The sequence below is a fragment of the Centropristis striata genome, chromosome 4 (assembly GCF_030273125.1).
Source record: "Centropristis striata isolate RG_2023a ecotype Rhode Island chromosome 4, C.striata_1.0, whole genome shotgun sequence".
Taxonomy (NCBI): Eukaryota; Metazoa; Chordata; class Actinopteri; order Perciformes; family Serranidae; genus Centropristis; species Centropristis striata.
This window is the reverse complement of record NC_081520.1, coordinates 33,404,664-33,432,426: the sequence shown is the minus strand read 5'-3', so window position 1 is coordinate 33,432,426 and position 27,763 is coordinate 33,404,664. Positions and strand designations below refer to the sequence as shown.

The window sequence follows — 27,763 nt, the reverse complement described above, 5'->3', positions numbered from 1 at the left end:
GCAGCGCCGGGGCAGCAGAGGGACGGAGGAGAAAGGCAGGAGGGGGGAGTGCAGCAGTTAGCCTGCCACATCTGGAACCAACATGTCTGCCTACAGGAAGAGGGTAGAGGGGGTGGGGTCAAAGGGTCGGCCCGTGTTTCCTTTCAAAGTGCTGTGCTCCTGACTACTTCTGATAGATACTTTATCCCCAGCAAATTACCACGTTTGAAAGCGTAATTAGCGAATCTGTTTTCTTAATCACAGAGCTCCAGCTCTCTCTTTTGGAGCTAGTCCCTCTTCTCAGCCCTGTGAGCTCGACACAGCACGAATACCACCTCGTCGGCCTCACACTGTCCATCCCAGTGGGAGCTCTGTCAAAAGCACAATATTATCAGCTGCTGATAAAAGATGATGTAGATACAGTATGTGCTAAGATGTAATCTGCAATAATTCCCTCTCTCGTCTTCCTCTTGTAATTGTGCTTTCAAATTTGTCCCTCTCAAATCCAATGCAGGTATCCTGTTCATAAGCATCCTGTAATTCTATGTTGATGTGCTCGATGTGTTGTGTTTGCGATCCGTCTACGTCTCCACATCCACTTCTCAGTCCTCGACTCTGGATCCTTTGTGCGAGAAATGGCATTTTTGGGAGCTGACGAAAGACGTCCAGAGTGTAATTAGTGAATCAGTCTAAATGTGGTTCCAGATGATTTACCAAATGGTGGTTTCCTGTGGCGCTGAGACAGAGGGACAGATTAAGACTCAGGCAGTTTGGATAGCTCGCCCTCTCTCCCTCCGCAGGGATAGAGGAATGGGCCGGTTGGCAACGCTCTCATAACTCTCCCACCAAATGGGGCTGTCAGCTAAATATTTTGCCTATTAGATGAATACAAGATAGTAGAGAAAATAAACACAGAGAGAGGCGAAGCACTCCAGTTAAGTGCTGCAACGATCAACCAAGCGCTGCTGTGCCCAAAGGGGCTACAGAGCCTCGATGACAAACGGGATTCCGGCTCTCTCGACGGAGCTGCCATGTCCTGTCTTAGATCCACCTCTTTCTGCTTTCTGTCCCATATGCTTCAATGTTTTTGTATGTGGAGAGAAAGAATTCTCACAAGAACTTGTTGGAAACTGAAAACAAAAGGCAAAAAAAGCACCCACTATGTTTCGTAAACCTATAAGCTTTCACTTCAGGGTCTTTTTCTGTATGTTACTCATTTTAAAGGCATACTATGCAGGAATCAACAAAATATTCAAGCTTTGCCCCTCCTAGGGCTGGGCGATATGGACCAAAAGTCATGTCCCGATATATTAAGGCTAAATAATGATATACGATATATTTCCCAATATTTTTATTGCAAAGTGAGAGCAAATGTTCAGTCAAAGTCAAATATGATATGTCACAAGTAGTTTTATTGAAACTGTTTATTTAGGTGAACATAAATATTGTATAACAACAGGAGTACCTTTTTTTTTTTTTTTAAATCAAAGCTCCATGAAGTGCACATTAAAATAAAAAAGATCTTAAATAAAAAGTCTATGAAATAAAAGAATAACGAACATTTAAAAAGAGCTAAATATGACAAACCCTAGTAAGGGCAGCATTTATATTTAACGCAAGAAAAGAAAGAACTATATTGATGTATGCATTATGATCTAATTCCAAATAATAACTAAAAATATATCGATATCTCTTTTATACCGATATATCGCCCAGCCCTAGCCCCTCCTCGTCTGGTCAATGAAAGTGGAACAAATCCAAAACAATCTGAATTCACTTTGAATATTGCCTTGAAATATTTGCATTTTAAGGAGCTGACTCCCTTATTTTTGCAGCTTTGATACCTGAAAATGTCCCAATCTATACATTACAGAGTTTATACATTGTTTTTAGCTAGATCCTGCATAGTGTACCTTTAAAAAGCATCAGATAAATTATTTCTCAGTTTCTTGATTATTTCCAAAACATAAAATGAGTGTATTTATCATAATTCAGCTAATCTTCCTTCAGATGTTTACTACTTTATCAGGCTGTATTGATCTCATCGACCAATCTTTTTCTGCAGGTTAAACGGCGGTCCATTTGAAGAAGAGAAGCCACTGATGGCCAGCCATAGGTCACGTGACCTGGAAGACGAGGAAGCGGAGGAGCTTGGTGCTGATGAAGAAGAAGGAGAAGAGCCTAGCGACACCCCGGGGAAACAGGAAGACGAAGTGCTTCCCAGCAGCCTCAGTGATGACGTCATACAAGACGAAATGGACTTCAGTGGACCCAACGACTTAAACCTCAACTGCAAATCGTCTCCGAGGAGGTAAAGTCGATGCAATTAAAAGAGAATTTTACATTGTTGAAATGATGATGTGTCGTCAAATGTATCTTGAAATTGCCACATTTTAATTTTCTGCTTGGCCTCCAGGTATAAGGACGAGGAGGAGCAGAGTGGCTACTCAGCCTTGGATCACATTCGTCACTTTTCGGATATGCGCAAGCTGGAGGAGAGCGAGCTGAGTGACGGAGATGGGGACGAGGACGACGGATCGTTTGGCTCCCCCTCTCTGAGTGATGCAGTCAAACAGCCGCTCTTTAGGAAATCTAAGTCTCAGGTAAAAGACACACAGACAGTTCACATGCATGTATTCCTGTTAAAAAATGAATTAATTACATTTACTCAAGTTCTGTACAAAAGATAAAATAAGATATGACATAAGTACTTAAGTACAATTTTGAGGTACTTTAGTATTTCCATTAATTGGCTACTTAATACTTACACTACATTTCAGAAGGAAATATTGTACTTTATACTAATTTATACTAAAATGAGGTGACATATATAGTTACTTTACAGATTAAGATTAATCATACAAAATATAATATGATTAATCTACAGGCATTGAAAAAAAAATATTAGACCACCCTTCATCTTCAATTTCTTGTTCATTTTAATGCCTGGTACAACTAAAGGTACATTTATTTGGACAAATATAACGATATCAACAAAATAGCTCATAAGAGTTTAATTTAAGAGCTGATATCTAGCAATTTTCCATGGTTTTCTTGATAATGATTTTGGTTATTATCAAGAAAACCATGGAAAATGGCTAGATTTCAGCCTTTTAAATTAAACTCTTATCAGCTATTTATTGTTTTTGTTATTTGTTATTGTACCTTTAGTTGTACCAATCAATCATAATCAAAACAAATATATTGTATTCTATGAATGAAGAACTTTGATCCCTCTGTAAATTCTCAATTCCCAACAGTATTTATAATGAAAATAAAAATGAGCTTGTGTTTATCATGCAATGTACATAATAATACATAAATAATTAAAATTAAATCATATAGATCATTTATTTTGAAATGAGCCATTCTGCATAAAAAGTACTTTTACTTTTTAGTATTTTAAGTAAACTTTGATGTCAATACTTACACTTCTACACTGTTGTACTGCTACTTTTACTTAAGTAAAAGACCTGAGGACTTCTTCCATCCATTCCCTGCAATGCACATACATATTTGCATTTAAGCAGGGTAGTTAAATGTAATCCCTCTCCCTCTCCCTCAGGCATACGCCATGATGCTGTCTCTGGCTGAAAAGGACTCTCTCCACCCGGCCTCCCACACCCCGGCCACCATGTGGCACAGTCTGGCACGGGCTGCTGCTGAATCCAGCGCCATCCAGTCTCTCAGCCACGTATGATGAACCCCTTTTGCGCTTTCCTTTCACCTTTCAACCCCCGAACCTGACCTATGGCACTGGGAGCCCATTGCAGGGGCTATGTGCGGTGGCCCCTGATCGTCCACAGAGTGACTGCTGAGCAGAACCACGGCCCATCTGACTGCTGAGCGGAGCGCCTCACACACAAAGCCGGGTCACTGTCCACGCAGAACCCAGCCCAGCCCCGGCCCCCCGAAAAACCTCCAACCGATAGAGAGCAAAATGTCCCTCTGAGACCTTAAAACTGATTTCTTACATTAACACCAACCAGGATGATAGCAATGATGATGATTGTGGTGAAAATAATAATAAGTAATAATAGCTGTATTTATTCTGCTGAATTTCTATGTTTTGCACAGCAAAGGCAGCTGGTGGACATGGAAGATGGATGTGCTGATGTATCATTGCTAGACTGCATTAATTGCCCAGCACAAGGAGAACATTTTACTCTGAGAGTTTGGTTGTGTCTCTAAGACAGCCAGTTTCCACCACGTATCTTTCACTGTGCGTAAAGCATAAGAGCCCCCTATCTTTAAAAATCTATTACAAGAATTCCCTTTAACCCTCAGAGATCCACAGGTGTTTCTCATAAATACATGTACTTGATGATAAAAATGAAGGGTGGGGTTAGCAGCCTCAGTTCAAATGAAAACCGCTCCATGTAAGGACAGCGCGAGCAGCGCTTTAATATCACTGAAGTCATTGAAGAACAAATTAAAAAGAGTAATTGTTTAACTGAAATCAGGCCAGTTTCCCATCTGCGTTTTCATAACTGCGTGTGTCTGCACAATCATAGCACTGTACACAAGTGTCTACCAACTGTTCTCCACTGCACTCCATCCTGCCCGCCTGCGCTATCTGTGAAAGGATATAAATAGATTGTCTTTTTAGTGGAAGAGAAGAAAACACAATGTTTTTTTTTTTTTACTGAAATAAGTAGCCAGTGCTGAAGTTAATTGTTGTTCTGTAAAGGGCATATGTCTTTTTTCCAAACCCTTGAATCCATCCTAGTCAGCCAACAATACCACTAAATAGCCTGAATGCTAGTCGTTAGCTACTCCATGCTCGTGTGTCTTTCATTTTTAGACAATCATGATTTTGTTTTCATTTTTTTGTTGGTGTTGTTGTTGTTATTTGCTGTTGTATGTTGAGAATTGTATTTATTTCTTGGCAAACTGTAGTTTGTTTACTGAATAGCACTGCTCTTAGCCCAGGTGAAGGGGAGATTCCTCACCGGGCCTATCCCAGAGTTCAATGGGGTTTGTAGATTACATTTGAGTGCCGGATAGTATTAAACATACAATTCACTCCTTATTCTTCTAATGAAACCGGTCGATGAATAGATATTACTTAGGGTTTTTGTTTTCTATGACAATTTAATGATTCAATTGTAAAAAATGAAAAACATTATAAAGAATGAATAATAAAAAAAAAAGCCAGGTATAATTTCTTCATAAACGCATGATTGGTCTGGTAAGATCTGTATCTGACATTTTCTACGGTTGTCTGCAAGCTTGTGTGACGTTCGGTTCATGTTAATCCCTTGTGCCAAACTTATGATAAATAACAGATTACTTTCATTTATTCTCCCGTTTTGAGGGACCAGATTTTTTTGTTTGTTTGTTTTTGTCGTTGTTTTGTTTATAATCGATTTTAAAAAGTAATCAGCAAGTTGAGGTACTTTGTTTTAATGCTTTCTACAATGTAACTGTTATGCATTTCAATTCAATACTGTGGGAGGAACAACTAAGAAATAAAGGACTACAATGTGGATTGACATGTCTACCATTCTCTCTTTATTCCTACTTAAACATTTTACTCACCCTTTGTCTCCACCCCCATACAGTCCTTCTGGCTGCCCATCATTTTGGCCCTAACTGAGATTTATAAGAAGAGACGTGAGTCAGAAAACCACCTGGCGCTTTCTTCTGGCGCTCCCATGGCCTCCAAGAGCGAGGGAGAGCCTGAACTCTGCTCCTCTTTTTTCTCCAGGCTTTGGCTCGCATAGAGAGAGGGAAGGAGAGAAAAGGCTGGAGAGGGCTTGAATGTGGTAGTGGGAGCGGAGGCAGGAATGTGTCCTCTTTATTTGTGTCCGTTTGTGGGGCATGATGGATGAGTTGGGTAGATGTGATGACCTGGCTCATCGCTCAAACGCTCAATAAGAGCCCCATCCTGCAGCAGGCCTCCCCATCCGGCACCCCCCCTCTGTCACTGCTGCCAGCCAACGTGGGCGGACATTGTGGCTGGGAGGGTTGGAGGTTCAGCCGGCTCCATTGTCCGGAGAGTGGCTTGGGTGGGGGGTTGGAGAATTGGGCATGACAGTGAAGATGGCTGATGCTGACACTTCACATTTACAGTGCTCTTGGCACCCTAATGGATGGGGTGTTTTCTTAGGGCCTGTCGTCAGCCCTCAGGGCTCCATGGGGCGTCCAGCTTTGATGAGGTCACAGGGGGTCACGCAGTGTTGATGAGGTCAGCACGGGTCGTCCAGCTTTGATGAGGTCAGCTGCAGCGATGGTAGTGATGGCGTAGGCCACGGCCATAATGGAGTGGCAGTGATAATGGTTCTGAGTATGAGTTTTGCCACCTGTACTATTGTTGACTAATTTATATGATTATGTGAAGTTGTCAGTAGTCAAGCTACAGCATCTGTTCCCTGAGTTTGTGTCCCCTAACCCAGGACCTTCAGTGAGTCCTTTAAACTGCACTGACTGGTTTCTTTGGCCACTTGGGGGACAGCAGAAAAATATGTAAACAAACAGTAGCCATGTTTCCATTCAATCAATTGTAATGATGTAGTGATTTTTAAACTGTTGAAATGAAGCAAAAAAAAAAAAATAACAAATTAAGCCTTGTTTCAATCGACAAGTTTGGAGTGAATAAACTAAACTACAGCCAGTGGTGGAAAAAGTATTCAGATTCCTTACTTGAGGAAAAGTACTAATACCACACTGTGAAATTACTCCACTAAGAGTAAAAGTACAAAAATATCAGTATCACAATGTACTTAAAGTATCAAAAGTAAAAGTACTCTTCACAGAATGGACCCACTCAGATAGATATATATATATATACATATATATATATATATATATATATTACTGGATTATTTGTATTGATGCAATACATCAATACAAATACAATAATCATGTTAGAAGCATTTTAATTTAGTAAAGGCAGGGCTCATTTTAACTACTGTGTATGGTTATGAGGTTTAATTTTTTCTTAAATGTCTTATCACTTTAAATTTATCATGTGTTTATGTGAAAAGTGTCTAAAGCTGTCAGACAAAAGTAGTGGAGTAAAAAGTACAATATTTGCCTCATAAATGTAGTGGAGTAGAAGTTTAAGTAACATAAAATGGAAAGTAAAATTAGCTCAAAATTGTACTTAAGTACAGTACTTGAGTAAATGTACTTAGTTACATTCCACCACTGACTACAGCATACAACCTCAGGAGACGTTGCTATAGGCGACGCATGGGTTTTATCCACCAGTAAACAGAGTTGAAAATGTAGAAGTTGCAAAGTGGAAACAAAACAAATCGCCTTGGCTATCCAACATATCTAACCCATCTACTGAAGAAAAATGAAGAGAGGTCTTCAGGAATTTGTTTTAATTGAGCAAGTTTTTGATAGTTTCATGCTGTCCAGATACAAAGACACCAAAACCGGAAACATCTGGTTATTCATGTGAGTTAAATGTTTGCTACATCAGAATTTATTAGACAAAGCCTTTTCACATTGCACATAGTCAATTGATCTGTTGCTCTCGTGAGAAATATTGTTGAACAGCTTTAACTATTATTGTTGTAGTGTTTGTACGTGCTTTATCATACTGATGTAATTTATACTTAAACGAAATCAGATATTCTATAACGTTACATGCTGTGGTGTTGTGTTTTTCTGCTCTCTCCTGTGTCTCCTGCAGGTACTTCCTTTTCCATGTCTCACAGCTACAGTGAGTGGCAGCCCTCAGCTGTGGCTAATCACCAATCAGGGCCTGCAGTATAAGGCCGCGTTCAGACTGCCAGCCAAAATCCGATTTTTAACCCATCCAGATTGGAACTGGATGGCTCTTTTGAAGTCTGAACAGTCACAAATCACATGAAATCCGATTTTTGCGAACCGGATCGAAACCACCTTCTGGAGGTAGTTTCAGATCGCATTTGTACAGATGCGTCCCAGTCTGAACCGCTCCAAACACTCAGATCAGTTTCAGATCGCGTATCGCCGGCAGTGCGGAGACGAGGTGTCCATTGGCAGTCGCACCCGACTCATACGGGCCCGACGGGGCGTCCATCCGCCCAGTTTCTCCCCTGGTGCGTCTGAGATGTTCTGCACCTCTACTGGACAGTGATAAGGCCAATACGTATACTGAGGAGACCTGCCTCCCTCATGTTTGTTGTTGTTCTTGTCGCTGTCGCAATTGTCTGACGCCGTGATGCCGTTACTATGGAAACCTGTCAGATCAGTCAATAATGTGGCCCAGTTTAAACAGAGCCATATCCGATTTGGACACTTCCTAAAAATAGTGTGGACAGTCAGCCCTAAAAATCTGATTTGAGTAGGAATCTGATTTGAATCAGATTGCAGGGTACAGTCAGGGCCAGTGGGCCATTACCTCAAAATCAGCATGTATGTTGTGGTGTGCTAGTGTGTGGACTAAATTTGGGTGTTTGAGTTCGTGTGGAAAGTAGTTTTCAGTTAGCATGCTCCCCTCATCCCCTAGACCTCTCAGGGAACGCCCCAGTGAAATAGAGCTGAAGGTAATACACTGACTATGGATAAGTTCCTCACACAACCCCACTTCAATGAATCCAAACTCTCCCTTTAATAAACAGGAATCGTACCTTACGTATATTTGGGAACCAACTTGGCAGCAAGATGTTGCCACCACCCCTCTCTGGCCACGCCTCCACTGCAGTTCAAATTGCCCATGTAATTACATCACCTACATAAAGAACTTCCCCCAGACAAAAGTCCAAAGGCACTGCCTCTTGAAAGAACACCAAAATATTATGAAAGGACAGCAGTGTGTATAATGTCATTGTGTGTGGGCAGTGGAGTGGTGCGAGGAGGGCACGCGGGTGAGTTTGCCAGCTTAACATTTGAATGTTTTGTATGCGCTGGTTTGATCAGCCTTGATTAGCACATGCCAATGTCACCCACGTATCCTCTCGCACTTAATCAACACGTTGGGACGAGTTATTGCCGTCATTAACCCACAGCTTCTCATAAAGGGCTCAGTGTGTATTGAAGTGTGGCTGGCAAAGCCGTGTGTGTGTGTGTGTGTGTGTGAGGAGCTAAGGAAGTCAGACAGAAGAGTGTGCATTAGTCAATGCAATCTGTTTTAGTTAAATGTGAAGTGTGTGTGTGTGTGTGTGTGTGTGTGTGTGTGTGTGTGTGTGTGTGTCAAAGGGCCTGGATCCCCAAGCTGCTGTGTCCCTACAGTGTGTGTGTATGTGGGCGGGTGGGCACACTGTGGGCAACGCTTCGTGGGGTTTGGAGCCACTCAGCTAATGGGGCAGCTGGCACAGCCTCAGAATCCATCAGGCCTCATTACAGCTCCTGTTCAGCCACCGTCCTCTTTTTCTTTCCTACTTTCTTTCCTCACCCCAACCCTCCCTTCCTCTACCTCTGCCACCCAGCCAACCCTGTGTGGCATGTAACTGCCCCCTCGCTGGAACATACATCACACCCCCAGAGAGAGAGGCCATCACAGCTGGCAGCTCTCACACTGATTGACTTGGCACCCGTGCTGACTCAGACGCCAGGGGAAACATTTTCGGAGAGGGAGGCATGGACTGGTGTGGGAGTGTAGCCTTTAAGTAGGGATGAGGGGGAAGATGAGATGGTATGGAGTGGTGCTTGCTAACAGTTGGCACAAGCGGGAAGTATGTCTGGGTGTTGAGACTCCACAAATCATCACATCAACTTTTGTTGTGTTTACAATAATGGTCGCACCTCCTTAGTCTGCATCCTCCCACTCAGCCTCGCTCCTTCTTCTTCTTCTTCTCTGCTTATCTTCTTGTCTTTTCTCCACTCCTGCCCTCTCCCTCTTTGAAAAGCAGCAGAGCTTAAGGTTGCGGTTTCATTACACTGTTTGTTTTTCTCCCTGGAGGCCACGGGTCATTAGTGTTATTGATGGACACTCAGCACAGTCCCACATCAGGACAGAGCAGAGCGGTCGTGCACATGGTTTTAATATGACGAGTCTAATCAGGACAGGCGTGGTGGCAGAACCACTTGGAGCCTGTTTTTGAAATCATCTAATTCTTAGCTCATGGAGAAGATTAGAAAGACGCTCATCAGGACCTTCAGCTGCAAAGGAGCCGATACAGCAGATTAGAGTCCTGGTACTGCTGGAGTCATTTAAACCTAAAAAGTATGCTTCAGTATCAGGCAATATGAATACATAAACTTTATGATGCTCATTATATTATACCATGAGTCATATTCATTTGCACTCACTTGAATCAGAGGTGCACTCTGAGGCTTCATGCTTTTTTCCATATTGAGCGCCATCCAGTGGCGAATATGCAAATGTGCACTACATCAACGATCAACTTTCACATTTTACCCAATAAATTAACAAAAAAATCTCTCTCTGTATATATATATGTGCATTATATATAGTTTCTAGTTGTGAGCTCATTGCTGCTGACGTACACACACATGCTGACACATCTTCACCAAAGATGCCTCCTTCACACCACACAGACTCAGAGTGTGGGAGAGTTCCTTGATACGTATCTTTTTGCAGCCTTGACATTTAACATTTATTTTTCCAGGCAACAACCTAACAAATGGTGCAGGACGTGCTGAAATGATTTCCCCCTCATTCTTTTATCTGAGCCGACAGTTTTGTCAGCTGGAGTTCAAAACACCGTGGCCTTCTGGGAGATCTGGTTCAGCGCAGAGGGGGAAAGAAATGATCTCTGGGACTCAAAAGCTATAGCAGTTAAGTGATAGAATCTCTTTCGCATAGAGTGGCTTGTGCTTAATTACGGCGAAAAAGTACCCATGATGCGATCTTACCTTTTACGGGCTATTTCATCTGCAGTTTCCTGCACCCTTCTCTCTCTCTCTCTCTCTCTCTCTCTCTCTCTCTCTCTCTCTCTCTCTCTCCTGTGCTCCTGATGAGCCAGCATGTATACAACAGCAGGCCTTTTTTCCTTTCAAAAAGCCTTTTAGCACAAAGAGCATCTTTGTTCATGCTTCTAATAAAACAAAAGTGGCTTTTCGAAGTACTAAGATCATTTTAAGTAAGTTAAAATCTGAATCCGCTCCTTTCCCTTTTAACATCTTAAAACAAAACAAGTACTGTATCTATACAGTAGTGGTATGATGATATATATCATCAAAACAATATAAAGTCTATCATATATGTTTTTATATGTCGTTTATATCACAGTGTTGAAAGACCAGAGGCCAGACTGTGTTGCAACAATACTTTTCATGTCATCTGGACATTGTTTATTGAATAACCAGAAAACATTCTAGATATTGATCTATCTTTATCAGGCTAGAACAGAGGAAGGCCACCTGCAGCTCTGGAGCCACATGTGACTCTTCAGGCCATCTGCGGGGGCTCCCTGTGACTCTTATTTATTAATTATAGGAAATTAAACGGTTATTTCTTTTTTTTTCTTTTTAAATATTTGAACATTAATGTTAACTGAAATGTGCACCATAGTGTACAAAAGTCTACACCGCAGCGCCTTAACACCCACATTTTGGCAACTTCAGGTTTTGAGTTTCCATAGTTAGGCAAGCTTTCAATTCCAAATCTTCTGAGATATTTCTTTTCTTTTTTTCCAGCCTCTCATTTTACACTCGCTGCATTCTGACAAAATCATATTAATAAATGGTCGTTATAACCCATTGGCAGTATTGGTAGGCTAATTTATATTTAGTTGGCTGTTTCATCTTCACTGTAAGGCTCAAAATAAGGTTTGCGGCTCCATTAAGACATTTCTTCTCTTCTTTTTTTTGCCAAAAAAGGCTCTTTTGTTAATAAAGGTTTCTGACTCTTAGGCTAGAAGATCATATTGCCCAGCCCTACCATGTAGTATTGTACTGAAGCGGCAGGGCCCTATTACATAAGGTTCTGCTTCCACCAGAGATACTTCTTGATTCTACCATCTAGATATCTTTTGTAATGCTCTTCTCTTGTGACACCGATGTCTGCTGTGGCACCCAGCGTTACGTGTGTAGGGCTGGTCCAGCGGTGCATCCAGTGGCCACCCAGAGCTCAGTGGATGGATGGCCTCTCTGGGCCTGTTTGACTGGAAACAGGTGTGTGTCATCTGAAGATGAAGGCCCGGCCGATAAACATTATTGGAGAACATCTGCTGCTTGTCACAACACAGGGCGAGCTGGAGCGGCCCCCCATCCATCAGCTACACCGGAGAGTGGGTGTGGGGGGCTCCATCCTCCGCTACAGCAGATCCCGTTCAACCATCACTCACACCGGGGATGCTGGATAGGGGGTGCATGTTGGGTCCAGGCACCTGCCTGCCTCTGCCAGACCACGGCCGCCTTTGGCCGATAGAGAAAATGCTCCAGCGCACTTGAAAAATGCCTCAGGGAGAGCTGACACCACACACACGGACACACACACATACACAGAACATCAGGCACATACACACACCTCACACATACCCTGCTCAGGTGCCTCTAACACACACCCTCCACTTTAGACTACTGTCAGGGAGCCGAGCATGGCCTTAATGCTTGACCCTTCTCTGGCTGATGAGAGATGCCTGGTAGTAGCCTCACACAAAAACACACACTGACATATTCACATACACAGCATCCCATAGGTCTCTATGACAGCTGGAACCCCCCCTTTCTACCCTCATACCTTACTGCACCCTCCCACCCCACTCAGGGGTCACAGAAATCAATACCATGCAAGGCTGCATTCAAAGCACACAATTCAAACGTTTTGTCATAATTTATTTGGGTTCATTGCTCTTTTTCTTTTTCTTTTTGTCAAAACACAGCCACAGATGATAAAGACACATGGATGGAATAAAAAGACAACGGAAAAGATAACAGTAAAAACTGAGTTTATCTATTTTATACAAACAAAATGTATCAACATAGCACCACTGACATCGGTGTGCCAGGAAATGAGCCCAGTAGGTTAAGACTGATATAACTGGCACTGACCTGAGATATAATACAAATACAGTTTTTGCATTTAAAAAAAAGAAACATCCTCATTTAAATCAAATGCACATGTATGGTAAATGATAGCAGTAGTGATATTGTCTTGTTGCAAAAAAAAAAAGTCCTTGTAATATTGTGCAACTATATAAATGTGTACAGGTGATGCAGAAAAAGTATTAACATCAATTTGATCCGTTTCTATTCGACTCCCAAACTCTGTATCAGCTGCAGACTCAATGAGATCTGAAAGAAGTGCAACTAGTGCAGTTTTTTTGCAACCAGCCTTCTGCACTGCAATAAGGATATGCATGATCGATTCAATGACAATAAATGAAGAGGAGACTTAGTAATGCTGGAAATTGTTCATTCAGATTTCATGAGCCATGATGAAATAACTTATGAATAGCCAATAGCTTTACATATGTTTCTAAAAGGTGTTTGGACAAAAAGATGAGCTAAGGTGTAACTAGTTTTTGTGAATGAGTCCTGTAGCTAGTTTACAATGATCTGAGTTACTGATGCAGTTTCACAAAGAATAAAAGGCAAATGTGTGAAATCAAAACAATATTTTAGCAAGTACAGGAACAAGCACACACATAAAAGACACATGTAGGTAATATAATCTCCTCTGTTGGCCATTTGTGAGTCACTATGATGGACGTGAACTACATTATGATTTCATGAAGTTGTTCTTTGCATTTTGAGAAATTTTGGATTTGTTCAAAAGGAATCAGATGTAATTTAACAAAGTGATTGACATTTTTGTGAAAAAAAAACAGATCAGACATAAATGATAATTTAAAGTTGAGAATGTTTTTATATGTACGGCTCTTCTATTGAACCGCTCACCTGCCTGCAGTCCCTGTACATGTGGATCTTTGTGTATTATTTTCAGAATAAGTAAAAAAAGTTACCTACTCCTTTCTTAATCTGTTTAAAAGGCATTTCATTTTCATTCACCCAAAAATATGCTTGGCCTTCTGTTCTGCTACTAACCATCAATTTTTTGTGCACACATAAAAAAACTAATTGTTGGTTTTAAAGGCTCTCCAGTGACAAGAAAGTATCGGATTCAGCCACATGTCTTGTCCAAATGCCCTTAAGAAAGAAACCATAACGGCTCATTAGGTGTTTAACTGGTAAGTGAATGAACCGCTGTCCAACAGCAATAGTCACAAATGTGATGCAGGTATTCGTGCATTTTTTTCAGAAGTCTATGTAACACTGGACTTTAAATCGTAGACAGTGTGGGGTGGGTTTAGAATTTACGGTCCTTTGAGGGCCCCTCACATGCCAGGTCCACTGGGTGATTTCTTCGAGCTCCAGGCTCAGTGATGGAGTGCCACTTTCTGACGGCTGAATACCAGTTTCACAAAAACATAATATTACTAACATCACCTTTTACCAAGATGATCTGAGTAATGCTTCACAGAGCCGAGCCCTGTGTTTGAAAGCCCAGTCAGGAGTTTGCACCTCTGCTTGGGTTATGTGGTTTTGCTGCCTGCTCTTCTCTTTCTTTGGGACACTGAAAAGTTCACCGGTCCTGGGGTTTGGTGTAGCAGTGCTGAAAAAGGAGAGAGAAAAAAAGCAAGAAGACATCAGCACTATTTGAAAATCAAAAGCAAATGTTCTGGGGTTTTTGGAGGAGAAGTAACTGGTACGAAGTCTCCCGTGTGCTTGGCTTTGAGGAGGTAAAACGAAGACAGCCTCGAGCCCGGCTCCATGCTGGGTGCAGATTAAAATAACTGTCAGGAGACAGGAGCAGCTATTGAGGGAGACAGGGTGACACACAGAGTGATGGGGCTCAGCCTCTCGCACTTCATGACACAGTATTTCACTAAAGCTGGTTCAGCTTTACAGCCCGTGACCTTGTGTGTGTGTGTGTGTGTGTGTGTGTTGGTGTGTGTGTGTTGGTGTGTGTGTCCATTTTGCTTTAGCTTGACAGCCCAAACCATGTGTGTGTGTATGTGTGTGTGTGTGTGTGTGTGGCAATGGGAGCTTTACCTTCACTACAGGTGGGGCCCAGCCAGGTAAGCGGGCACTGGCATCGCCCACTCAGCCCGTCACAGCGGGCCCACTGGGAACACTGACACTGCAGGAAGCAGTCAGGTCCATAACGGTCCCCGCCACAGTCTGAGAAAGAAAAGACAGAACGTAAAGGAGGGAGAGGTTTAAAAAAAAAAAATGGAAAGAGTGAGGATGAAACATGAATAGAGTGGGCATATTCTTACAGTTTTTCTCAGTCGCTTTGGTGCATTTCTCACATCACAATTAACATTTGCGCAACAGTTAGTTCAAACTCCACAACATTTAGTCATTTGTGCTCATCATAGTAGCAGTTTCTCATTCCTTACAACACATTGTAAATGCTTCAGGACAGTCATCATTTGCTTTCATACAACTCTCTGCTGTTTTATTATTTATAACATTATGACACATTTGCTTATGTCATGTCAGTCAAAATTAACTAAACTTGTGGATATGTGTGTAATGTGTAACTTTACTGTAGTTTTCAAATGGCTGTGCAAATAGTATATAGTGCTGTGTTGAGCATTTTCAGGTAATGTCACCAAGATCTGACTTTTTTGCATTGGAAAACATTTATAGAGTAAACTGTCATAATGAAAACATGACAGAGCCATTTTACTATCTTGTTCATAAACATGGTGTCAGGACTTTTCGTCTTGATGACATTGACACTTTCATTGACATGAATACATGCTTTTGAGGAATGAGCTATGCATTTTGAGCAAGTGACACACTTTTGCAGGTTATCAACTAGGTTTTGCAGTTTATACTAATTGTTTTGAGAAATGCATTAACTGTTGTGCAAATGTAAATAGTGATGTGAGAAATGCACCAAAGCGACTGAGAAAAACTGTAATCACTGCTCCTTAAATGTATTTTTATCATTTGTGTTAGTCATTCTAACAAAAGTATGGTTCCCTCAAGGTGACATCTACCTTTTTCACATCTCTGTCCTGTCCTTCCTGGGGGACAGAGGCACCGTCCAGTCGATGGGTCACATGGGGCCCAGCCAGCACAGTCACATGACTGTTCACATCTCAACCCAAACCTGCCGGATTCACACCCTGAAATCAAATGCATAATTTTATAACTGGAGTTATGAGCACTTTCATTGTCTTGCATTCTTCCCTACATAATACAAGAAGGAAGGACTACTGGTTCGCTGGTGAACTGAAAAGGCAGGCCTCAGACTAAAATCTACTTTTGTGTTTTGGTTATTAAAGGTACAGTAACATTAACATTTGCCCAAACTGTCACTATATCCTGACAATAGCACATGAGATAGATAATATCCTCCTCTTCCTTCCAAATTAATTTGCAAAATTTCACCACAACCAAGGAAAACAACCAATCAGAGCCCAGGAGTCTGTAACACAGTATCAATCGCTGCTGGTGAACTCTGATCAAACTGTCTAGTCACCATTTATCAGATATGAGTTCATATTTTATTACTGTATTGCCTATTTCTCACCTCAAATATTAAAAAGAAAATCTTTCAGAATGAGAATGTTTGCTCTGGTTGATGGCTGGTGCTTGGTTTTAGCGGAGGGAATCACAAACTAAACTAACTAACTAAACTCTAATTTTACAGCTACACAGTTCACTAAAACATGCTTCCTAAAACATGTACAACTGTCAGGATCTAGTAAATGTTTGAGCAAAATATGACTATGAATGTAAGTTAATTTTTATAAATGTAATTCTCAATTCCTGTAAAGACACAAAATATAAGAATTGACTGTGAAATGCATAAAGGCAACTACAATTCTATTAATCTTATAACTTACATTCATTTTTCTTTAAATATCACGTTTTCATTTTTATATTCTTAAATATCTCTGACATGTTAAGATGCAACACCACACTAACGTGACTGTGCATCATATAATTAAGGCACAAAAATAACAACACAAACACAATCAGACACATGTAGTTAAGAAAACAGATCCACTCAGTGCATACACATTTCCTCACACACACAGTCACACACACAGGCACACAGAGATAAAGCGAGCTCTGCCTCTGGAGCCCGTGGCTGCCGTACAGCTGCTCTGCAATGCTCAGTCATATCTCCTGCTGGGACTGAAGTGCCCATTTAGGCGCTCACACTGCGGCTGAGAGCCCCGCGAGCAGGCGGGAGGGCACAGGGATGTAACAGGAATGCATTAAGCAGCCGGGAAACACCTGTCTCTCATCAAATAACCAGGCTGCTTGCCTGCCCACCTACCTACCAGCCTGTCTGTCTGCCTGCCAGAACACACTGACTGCAACTCATTTCGGGGAGAGGGAAATCTCTTATTCATGTATATCTGCCTAATGTCTTATGGCAGCTGGGCATCCAGGTGGCTGTTTATTAATGTGCACAAACGTGTGTGTTTAACAGCGTTTCTGTCTTTGTGATGCTGCATCTCAAAAACCTATAAAAATACTTGAAAGATTAGATATATTTTCTCTTTAAAGTGACAGCAAAATCAATTTAATTGTATATGTTTTTGATTCTGGACTTGTGGCAGCCCACTGAAAATGTTACCATGTAGTTTAGTGGATACTTTTGATCTTTTAATAGTGATATATACTCACGTCTTTGGCATTGTGTGCCATAGTAGCCTGGTGGGCACACACAGTGGCCTGTCACATGATCACATGTCTGCCCCACTTTACAGTCACATGTATGGGCACAGTTCACACCAAAGAACCCAGAGGGACATCCTAAAAGAGACAAAAGACATTACATTTTGGTTAAAGCTGCTTGTTTCAGTGAAAATAGTCCCATCGCTCTTGATAATTATGTCTGTTAGCCAACAACGGAAAATGTCTAAAAGCTGCTGTGTGGTGAAATGCACTACCAACACTACCACTACCATAACCCTCTATGGTACGCATTATGATGCCAGTTAAAAATAGATTAAAAAAACATAGTCTGAAGAAATTTTATAATTTTTTTTTTTTGGATGTTCTTGGGGTTTTGTTGTCTGTAGGCAACGGTGCACAAGTGAACAAGAATGTTTTTTTAAAATTAATTTTATTTACCATTATTTAACATAATTTATTTAATAAAACATGTGCAAAAGATTCAGTGGCTTCAACAGGGTACAATACATAACATTTTAAATTTAAAAACATTATAAAAGGAACTTTTTTAACTGGTTTCTTGTCTGAATGTTGCCTGTAGGCAAGATTGTACCATTGAACCAACGACCTTTTGAAATTAATGTCTTGAACAGTCTAAGTGTATGAAACTATCAAAAATGAAGGTTTACTCACCTATCAGTATGAATATATTTTTTTCCAGATGGAAAAGGGCCAGGAAATGATGTTTTGAGTGATTTTTTGGGGCGCAAAATGGCAAAGCTGTTTCCTTTGGAAAAGTCTGCAAAATAGGGTTTTAGTATGGCCTCCTGACAAATAAAAGCTTTTCTAGTGGTTCCCTATACTCTTCCTCTTTTTTAAACTATCACATCACTCAAAAACATGCATTGTAGAAATTTGACAGGCCACAAATGGGTATGTTGCCTGAGGGCAACACCGTACCATAGAGGGATAACTGAGTTTTTTTTAAATTCTGATGAACTAAAAAACTGAATTTTTAAGAGGACAAAAGCAGAGACATCTACAGTTACAACGGGGAAAACTGTTTAGCTTAACTTACAGTTTATTAAAGTCAGAGACTGGAACCTATATCACTAGGAGCTCTTTACAGAAGTGTCAGTGAGGCTGCTGGTAACCTTATCACCAAGTTTCTTTCTGTATTTGAAGTGAGTGTTTGCATACTGTGTTGACAGGAGTGGCCGTAGTATCCAGCAGTACAGCTGCAGGTGCCAGTAAAACGGTCACAGGTCCCATTGTTGAGGCATGGACAGTCTTGTGCACAATCAGGACCATATTTTCCCTGTGAACAGACTGCACACACACACACACACACACACACACACACACAAACACATACACACAATCTAAGTTAAAACTTGTGTTTAACAGGCAACATGATTCAGAAGACAGCCTATTGAGAATATATTGCAACATACAATTAATAACACAAACTTTACTATAATGGTGGATCATATTTGTGGATTGCCTGTTAGTACCATTGTGGAAATTGGAAGGGTACAAGTACGTTTTTAGAAGTAAAAATAATAATTATAATTAATTAAATATAATTAATAATTAATTAAATCATCAGGAGGTGAACTTGTTTGCACTTACAAAACATACAATCATAAAAAAGAACAGTTCAAGAAACAGATAAAAAATGTGCAGAAAAGATCAAAAAGCCCCAAAGGGCTTATAAGCGACCCTCCCTCTTAAACCTATAAATAACTATACTTAAATAACATAGCTAGATGAAAATAAAAAAACACAAACAAATATACTTCTACACTAACATTTAGAAGATTTCTCTCATTTTGTTGATTTCTTTTATTTTGGCCATGAACAGGAGCCTTTTCCATTCAGCAAACTTGCATAATAACTTTGGTTAGTGTTACTCATTTTCATTTGATATTTCATAAAGCAAATCCAAAATAGTTTGTGCTCAGTTACTCTGGTAACTTAGACTGGCTTAAATTTGCTTTATTAATCCGAATCAGCTGAAAATGAGTCACACAAACTAAAACGAGCCTAGCTTATTTTGTAAACTTGCTTTATGAAACAGGCCCCAGAACACACTTTTTTGTTCAGTTTTGATTATGATGTTGTGTCTATTGTCTGTGAAGTTGTACCGATGTCACAGCGGGGTCCAGTCCAGCCCAGTCCACACTTGCAAGACCCGTTGATGGGGTCACACAGACCCCCGTTCTGACAGCTGCATGTGTTTCTGCACTGCAGGCCGTAGCGCCCCCTAGGACATGCTGCAGAAACATTCACGGGATATAAGGACAAGACAAGAATACAGGCCCTCCCACTATACTCACACACACACACACACACACACACACACACACACACAAGATTGCACTAACCACGTTCATGTTTATTTAAGCAACAGTTCATTAAAGAGATGGCAAAGTAGTCTAATTTGGCACTGATATAAAAGAATAATCATGTTTCTCTGGGTAATTTAGATTGGGAAAACAATAAGCTAGCAGTCTTTGATTTTCCTGTTTATTTATTTGCTTCCTTGCCAAATCCAGCGACACGGAACACAGAGAACGAGCTACTTATAGGTTTCTGTAAACATTCAACAAGAGGAACTTAAGAGGTGGTATGTCCAAGTACATGCAGGAGGCTGAAGAAGAGAGCGTTTAGCGTAAGCAGCAGTGGAAATCCCCGCTCGCAATCCAGCTGAATTGCTGATAAAGAGAGAGATTAGGAAGGCCAAACTCTGCCTCTCTTTCCCGGGAATACAGTCCTGTGATCATCAGAGGCCTCACACGGAGGAAATGGAGAATTTGTTACTTAAATATACAGAGAAAAATGTTGAAAAATGCTCCCTCATTTTAATGTTGTTTCTCACTTTCTAGTTAGGCATCTTTTTTCTGAATAACTCATTAGGGCCAGTGGTTCCCACTGATGCATGTCAGCCTCAGTGCTGACTCTTTGTGTACTCATAAGAAAATAAAAGATAAAAGTCTTAATATAAAACATGTTTGATATCTGTGATGTTTTTTTACTCAAAGTTGTGCAATAAATTGCCTCTTGTAATGTAGAAGAAAGATATTAAAAAATCTACGTGCTTCACTCAACAACACATATTTATTAATTACCAAAAATGTCTTTAGAGATGAAACGGTTACGATATGTGTGTCTTTGTTCTGCAAGAAGTCTGATTCAGAATCAACAATCTCAGAAAAAAAGATAACTTAAGTCACATGATTTCAAGCAACAGCATTTTCCAGTTTATGTAAAAGCAATACTGTAAATATTTGGATCAATCTGTGTGATAAATTTGCAAAAAAAATACCTGTTGATAATATTTTCATGGATCTATTATTTGTATCAAACCATATAAAACTGTATAAAAATGGATGTGTACAAAGTTCCTCATTAAATGTTCCTTAAAACCCTAACTGAGCCAGGATAGTGTATATTCAACTGTGAATAAATAAATAAAATAAAAAACATCCTTGGTGAATACTTTTTTAACCCTTTGTCAGGCAAAGAACTATATTTGGTAACTTCAGGTAATATTTTGAGAAAAAAGTTGCAAATTTACTAGATTAAAGTGGCAAATCTACAAGAAAAAAAGTCGCAGATTTAAGAGATTTAAAGTGGCAAGCATCTTTTTTCTCGTAGATTTGCCACTTTTATCTCGTAAACTTTTTTCTCAAAATATTATTTTCGTATGGTTTTTTTTTTACACATTCCGGCAGTATGTAATATCCTCCAATATTCTCTAGGGTTGAAATTTGGAATTTGCAAGTATTTCAATGAGTGCCCTATTAAGGGTTAAAGTGGTGAATCTGGGAGAAAAAAGTTGCTTTTTTCCCACTTTTTTCTCGTAAATCTGCGACTTTTTTCGCGCAGATTTGCCACTTTAAATCTCTTAAATCTGCGACTTTTTTTCTTGTAGATTTGCCACTTTAATCTAGTAAATTTGCAACTTTTTTCTTTGCCTGATAAAGGGTTAAATACTTTTTCTCACATCTATAAACCTGGTTATTCTATGGATAAAGATTGGGTTACACTGATTCTACTTTTTGTAGAAGAAGATTCCAGTGGTTGTAGCGTAGGATTGTTTCTGATGAGTGATCTGCATCACTCCCCACCACAAGGAGAATTTGCTGGAAGGAGAGTGGACAGCAGGTCCAGAGATGGACTTTTAGTAAGCCACTTAATATACCGGACAGCCCCGACTCCACGCAGAATCAGTCACTTTCTTTCTAGGGTTAGTGCTGGCTGAATTTGAGTTGCTACAGCAGCTAAGTTAAGGTCCTTGTCCAGAACTACTGCCTGCTCTCCTCCAGGTGAAATCTCCTGGTGGCGAGCAGTGAGGCAACAGACTGCAGGGTGCGTTGCTCGCTAATTCTTGTCTCATTTGTGGTTTGACAAACAGAGAGTGTGAAAGCTGGTGAATGAGGGGCTCAGCAAATCACTACGCTGTGCACTGTTTTACAATGAAATAAGATTTAGTAAAGAAAAAAAATTGCAGCTATTTCAAGCAAACACGACTGGTGTATCTAAGCGAATCAAACCAAAACAACCACAGACATCAGTTTACTGTTACCTTGTTGGCAGGACTGTCCCATCCTACCAGCAGCACAGATACACCTCCCAGTCACTGAGTGGCAATGCCCTCCTTCTCCACAGGAGCATAGCTTAGCACAGTCCTTCCCATAGTACCCGCTGGGACAACCTGCGGAAACAAACATGTCTTCATTCACGCAAAAGTTATGATGATAAACATCTTCCTAACAAATTACAACAATGATAACAATAAAGGGGGGCAGAAAGACTCTTTTTTTTATTCTGGAGTAAAAACAGGTGCAAGGTTTCTTGACTCACTTGAGCTGCAGTCAGCTCCAATGAAGCCAGGGGGACAGTAGCAAGTCCCAGTCCTGAAGTCACAGCGACCACCATTGATGCAGCTGCATCTGGACTTGCAGTTTGGGCCAAAAGTCCCCACTCGACATCCTGGAGACAAATCATAGTGATGAGACGGAAAAAGTAAGTAAGTAAGTAAGTAAACTTTATTTATATAGCACCTTTCACAGACAGAAGTCACAAAGTGCTTCACATAAAAATCATACACATAACATAAAAATGTACATACAAGTTTTAAAAGACCAAAACAACAGCAATTTACAAAACCATAGCAGTCCCAAAACAATTAATCAAAAGCCTGAACAAATAAAAGAATGGGGAATAATGGTCGATCATTAATTACTTCGGGAAATCTGGCCAAATATGCACCCTGCTAACACATTATTCCATCGAATCCCAGTTTAACCAAAAGCATATTAGTGCAGGTCTAATATTAGTCCTGACAGCTGAAAATGGTCAGTGTACTTACGTAGCTCACAGCGTGCCCCGTAGTATCCAGGTAAGCAGCTACACTTCCCCGTCACAGGATGGCACTGCTCCTGGTCCCCTGAACACTGGCACAGCTGGCTGCAGTTTTGTCCGAACATGCCAGCAGGACAGGCTAGAAAGATACGTCCAGAAATATATCACACATACGCAACAGTAGGACTATTTGCTCAGATTATGGGTTATTGAGTGAAGATTGAAGAATTGAAGTTTAACAGAAGTTAAGTTGAAGTTTATTATTACCATTACTATTATTATATATTTATATATTATATATCACATTATTTTATTTATAATTATTTATAATTATTTTGTTTTATTTTATATTGTTACTATTTATTTATTATCACATATAATATATACTGTACTATTATTACAATTATATACCGTCTAGTCACTATAGCATTGTTGCCATCATATCCTCAGTATAATTACCATCATCTTGCCAACCTACCAACTGATCTTCTTTTTTTAACTCTTAAGTGTCCTTGTTCTATTCTGTGTTTTTTTTCTATTGTTGTTTTTCTTTATGCTTCCTCAGTATTTTATTCTATTGTATTTTATTGTACTTGAATACCGGACTGCTGTGACAACCGAATTTCCCTTCGGGGATGAATAAAGTTATCTATCTATCTGTCTGTCTGTCTGTCTGTCTGTCTGTCTGTCCGTCCGTCCATCCATCCATCCATCCATCCATCTATCTATCTATCTATCTATCTATCTATCTAACCATTTTGGCTTAAGGCTGCAACATAATGTAAGAGGTCTGAGTACTAATACTGAATGCACTCACTGTATATCATCTTCAGTATTTTGCTCAAAATAATTTTTTGGTGTTGGTATTGTTTTCAATGTGTGTGTGTCATCATGGACATTTTTTTCCTGGAGACGTCTACTGTAGTGGGACCTACCACAGAATCTGTTTTTAGCATTTGATTTATATGTCTGTGTGTCTGTGGACAGACTCTTTCACTGTGATATCATCGCACTGTAAAATGCAGCTGTGAAACTACTTGAGATCAAATTTTGTACATTTGTAATTGTATTAATCATCAAATCAAAGCAAATGCTAACTAGCTATAAAGGTTTATGTATTTAGAATAACTTTTTTTTACTTAACTAAAGTTTAACTTTACTTAAATAACTAAAGTCTTGGTGGTATGTTAGTGATATAATTGCTTTTGCTTTTAGGCTATGTTACATATTTATTAACAGTTACAGTAGTTTGTGGGAGCAAAGACAAGTGGCATTTCACTTTTACTCCTCAGATTACTCTGTGAACATAGTGGGACATTCAATATTGACTTGTAACAAAAAAATGTCTTGAGCTTTCATTTATATTAAACAAGCTGGTCACAATGTTAGTGCACTTAGAAATGTTGGTGTAGAAAGAGTGGAAAATATTCTTTGTGGAAGAGATCATGAAAAATGTCTCTTTATGACATATTGCATTTATTTCCTCCATACCAGGAAATAAGGTCTGAATAAGGAAATTGATATAATACCTGTAATATTACCTTTTACCCTGCTTTCTTTCTAGTCCCTTTTTTACTTACACGACACAGTTTGTAACCAATCATTATTGGTAAAAAATGATTGGTCTGTTGCCTGCCTTTTTTGCATTTTTTTATGTTGCTTTTATGTAATTTTTTATATATTTTCCTGTCATGGATTATTGATTTCTGTAAATATTTTCTTGTGTTTTATTAACTGAACGCTTCTCTTTCTGAAACACTGGCCACTAATCAATGGCCAATCAATCAATTTGATGTCATCACCTCACTGCCTATACACCCTTCTTTCTGTCATGCAAACCATTTGCCTGATGAAGACCCTGTTGGGTTGAAACACTGCTTTTTGTTTCTTTGATTTAGGTGATCTGTTTCATTCTGAAGAGTCAGCTTTTTCAAAACTAAAATGGCTCAGTTCAAAATTTTGTTTCAAAACAAAACTTCTCATCTCTTTTCTGACATGATTTTGACATCAGAATATTTTCTACCACTACACTTCATAGTGATGTTTGTTCAAACAGAGGGACTGTTGTTTCATCTGCCACTGGATTTAAATCAATGCCTCTGACTGCAGTAAATGCAGAAAAATCTAACATCTCTTATTAAAGGAATGTATGAAAAATAAGACTGTTTTCTGATTAGTCTAAAAATCTGACTTTTACAGAGAGATTTGTAGCTTTATGGAGTTCATCTCATCTTTTGGGGGGGATTCTCCTTTCTTGCCTGCTAAACATGCATTTCAAATAACTTCACCTAAAAGCTAAAACCGAAAAAAATCAATACATTTTATAGTATAAATGTAAACTAAGATGTTAAACTTTCTTTAGCCCCCTCAAAGGTCTTAAATAATGTAAATCAGTGATACTTTCTTCTACCTTCATATGTAGAGTTATCCAGCACCTGGATGTGCACACAAATACTAAACAAAACCAAAACTCCCAACAACTTTCCCGTGTGTCCAAACCCAGATGGTTACAGAGGGACATTCTTTCACACACCCTATTCCTCATAGATTCGTATACACTCATCACAATAATGAATGGAGTCCACAGACAATCAGTCATAGCCAACGAGATGAATCTGTGAACCAAACATGTTTTCGGGTGAGACCGCAGCACTCAGCTCCTCAGTCAGCCAGCAGCAGGCAGCGCGGGGGACAGATAAGAAAGGACTCCAGACTAAAGAGGCAATTACGGCGCTGTCATTATGCATGTCTGCCTTCCAAAGGCCCTTATCCGCCGCCGAGGAGACAAAAACAATGCCTTCTGTTTTACTTGGCAACTGGTGTGTAACATTTATCAGATGTCTGGGGAGTGTGTGAGGAGAGGAAGGGAGCTGAGGTGGTGGGGGGGGGGGGGAGGAGTGGCGAGCAGTGAAGCTGTATACAGTGGGTCTAAATAATGAAACATTAGCATAAAGTCCTGTGACAGTTAGTGCCGGTGTAGAGTGCATTTCCTGGAATGGAATAAACGGTAATCTTTCCCAGGAGGAAGACATTTTAATTAGTATTAACAGAATTATTCTTGGTGATCTCTTCAGTCCCATGATGCCTTTGCTTCCTGATGGGAGTGGTGTGTTTCAGGGTGACAATGTTTCTATCAACAAGGCACATGTGTCAGCCAAATGGTTTTAATTGCATGACGAGTGATATTATCCATATGCCAAGGCTTTCTCAGTCACCAGATGTACGTACATGAGGGATATTTGTGAGATGCTACATTTCCAAATATTTTGAGAATTAAGTTTGCCTTTTCCAATCAAGTCAAGTCAATTTTATTTATGCTGGGCTTACACCAAAAGATTTTCACAGTCCCAGACTAAAAACTGAAAGTCTTTAGTAAATCTAGGAGTTTTACTGGAGTCACGGCGCTCCCGTCATCGTTAAGTTTAAGGTAGTAATCTGCGCTGTTTCATATCAGTCTTTTCCTAGACTTGGGTTTAGTCGCAGTGATGTAACACAATCAACAACCAACAGATGAGCAGAGTAAAAGGTCACTGGTTCCAGACCGGGCAGTAAAACCACTTCGAAAATAAAAAGTAACATCACAATAATGCTAGTAAGCTCAGTCCTAAATAAAAATATAGTGATGTCATATATTTACAGCCACAAGCGGGATTTTTGGGGGCGCTGTTTCTTAGTAAAGAGAACAGTAAGGCAGACCCAGTTAAAATGTATAAATAAATGTATACATAATTAAGTAATAAATAATCAATGATTAATGTATGATTAACTAAATGAAAGTTGAAATTATAGTTAAATTGGACATAAATGTATATCATGAATTCATTTCTAAATATTCCTTTCCTTTATTCTTCCTTATATCTATTTTTACTGTAAAATAGTCAACTTTTCATGTTAGAAAAACAGAAACCCTTTTTCAACTTTGTGAGGGGGCATTTTGTGGCGTCTTTTCCTCTTCTTTTTGTTGTTATGTTTTTTTCAACACAATCCACTGCACACACTAGAGCAGCTGTAGTCAAAAGCTGCTTCTCCTCCATTTTGTAAGTTTTTACTAAGAGCATGATGGGAAAAGAATAGCATGGTGGGAAAAAAATGCTAAAAGAATAGTCTTCTAAATAGTGACCCTGCAGATACACAGCCTGTCTAAAACCTCAGGCTGAGACTAGGCTGGGACTAAAAACTCTAAACACTTGTCTTTAGATGTGAGCAGGTAGTCTTCCAGGAGTCTTTTCCAAATATTTTCAAAGTCTTCTGATGTATACTTAACATAAGTAACCACATATACATGAGGGATATGTTTGAGATGTTATATTTCCAAAAAGAGTTAAGTTAGCATACCAAAATGCTACAGATCTTTATATTTGTGCAGGAAAGTTTTATGTTGCCAAGATAGATCTTACGTTTCTCGCAGCCAGGCCCTGTGAGTCCAGCTGGGCACCCACAGCTCCCTGTCTCATGGTGACAGGACACCCCAGCCTGGCATTGACACCGTTGGGCACAGGAAGCTCCGTAGGACCCCGGAAGGCATGCTGGAAGTCAACATACACACCAGTCAGTTTACTCTCATGTTCAAAGCTTGCCCTATTGCCACTTTCATTCCGTTTTCAATTTCCTCTGCCCTATACGCACTTACGTTTGTCACACCTGGCTCCCCTCCAGCCTGGCTCGCATTCACAGCGGCCCGTCACATGGTGGCAACTGGAGCTATGGACGCAGTCACACCTCTGCTCACAGCCCTCTCCAAAGAATCCCTTAGAACAGGCTTCAAACAGAACACACAAGCATTTACGGCAACATTAAAGTCTGAGAGCAACACTTTTTGAACTTTTTTTTGTGCTTATTATCCAAGGCTAATTGCACAAATTGTTTTGAGAGCAAGTTTATGATTCCAGGAGTAAGTAAACCTTCGTTTTGCTGCTGC

The 27,763-nt window shown here is 40.0% G+C and overlaps 2 protein-coding genes across 2 annotated transcripts in view; one reads left to right on the top strand and one right to left on the bottom strand.

Annotated features, from left to right (window-relative positions):
- The window catches only part of mecom (MDS1 and EVI1 complex locus), a 153,371-nt gene extending 147,903 nt beyond the window's left edge, over window positions 1-5,468 (top strand). The window contains exons 16-18 of the mRNA XM_059331887.1: window positions 2,045-2,290; window positions 2,396-2,582; window positions 3,545-5,468. Of these exons, the coding sequence (XP_059187870.1) occupies window positions 2,045-2,290; window positions 2,396-2,582; window positions 3,545-3,679 (568 nt within the window). The 3' untranslated portion in view covers window positions 3,680-5,468. The remainder of the gene's footprint in view (window positions 1-2,044; window positions 2,291-2,395; window positions 2,583-3,544) is intronic.
- Window positions 5,469-12,666: 7,198 nt separating this feature from the next.
- Window positions 12,667-27,763, bottom strand: part of megf6 (multiple EGF like domains 6) — an 80,619-nt gene continuing 65,522 nt past the window's right edge. Inside the window, exons 28-38 of the mRNA XM_059331924.1 lie at window positions 27,476-27,604; window positions 27,243-27,371; window positions 22,853-22,984; window positions 22,345-22,473; window positions 22,067-22,195; window positions 19,623-19,751; window positions 18,676-18,804; window positions 17,485-17,613; window positions 15,840-15,968; window positions 14,881-15,009; window positions 12,667-14,440 (exon numbers count right to left, since the gene is read on the bottom strand). Of these exons, the coding sequence (XP_059187907.1) occupies window positions 14,361-14,440; window positions 14,881-15,009; window positions 15,840-15,968; window positions 17,485-17,613; window positions 18,676-18,804; window positions 19,623-19,751; window positions 22,067-22,195; window positions 22,345-22,473; window positions 22,853-22,984; window positions 27,243-27,371; window positions 27,476-27,604 (1,373 nt within the window). The 3' untranslated portion in view covers window positions 12,667-14,360. The remainder of the gene's footprint in view (window positions 14,441-14,880; window positions 15,010-15,839; window positions 15,969-17,484; window positions 17,614-18,675; window positions 18,805-19,622; window positions 19,752-22,066; window positions 22,196-22,344; window positions 22,474-22,852; window positions 22,985-27,242; window positions 27,372-27,475; window positions 27,605-27,763) is intronic.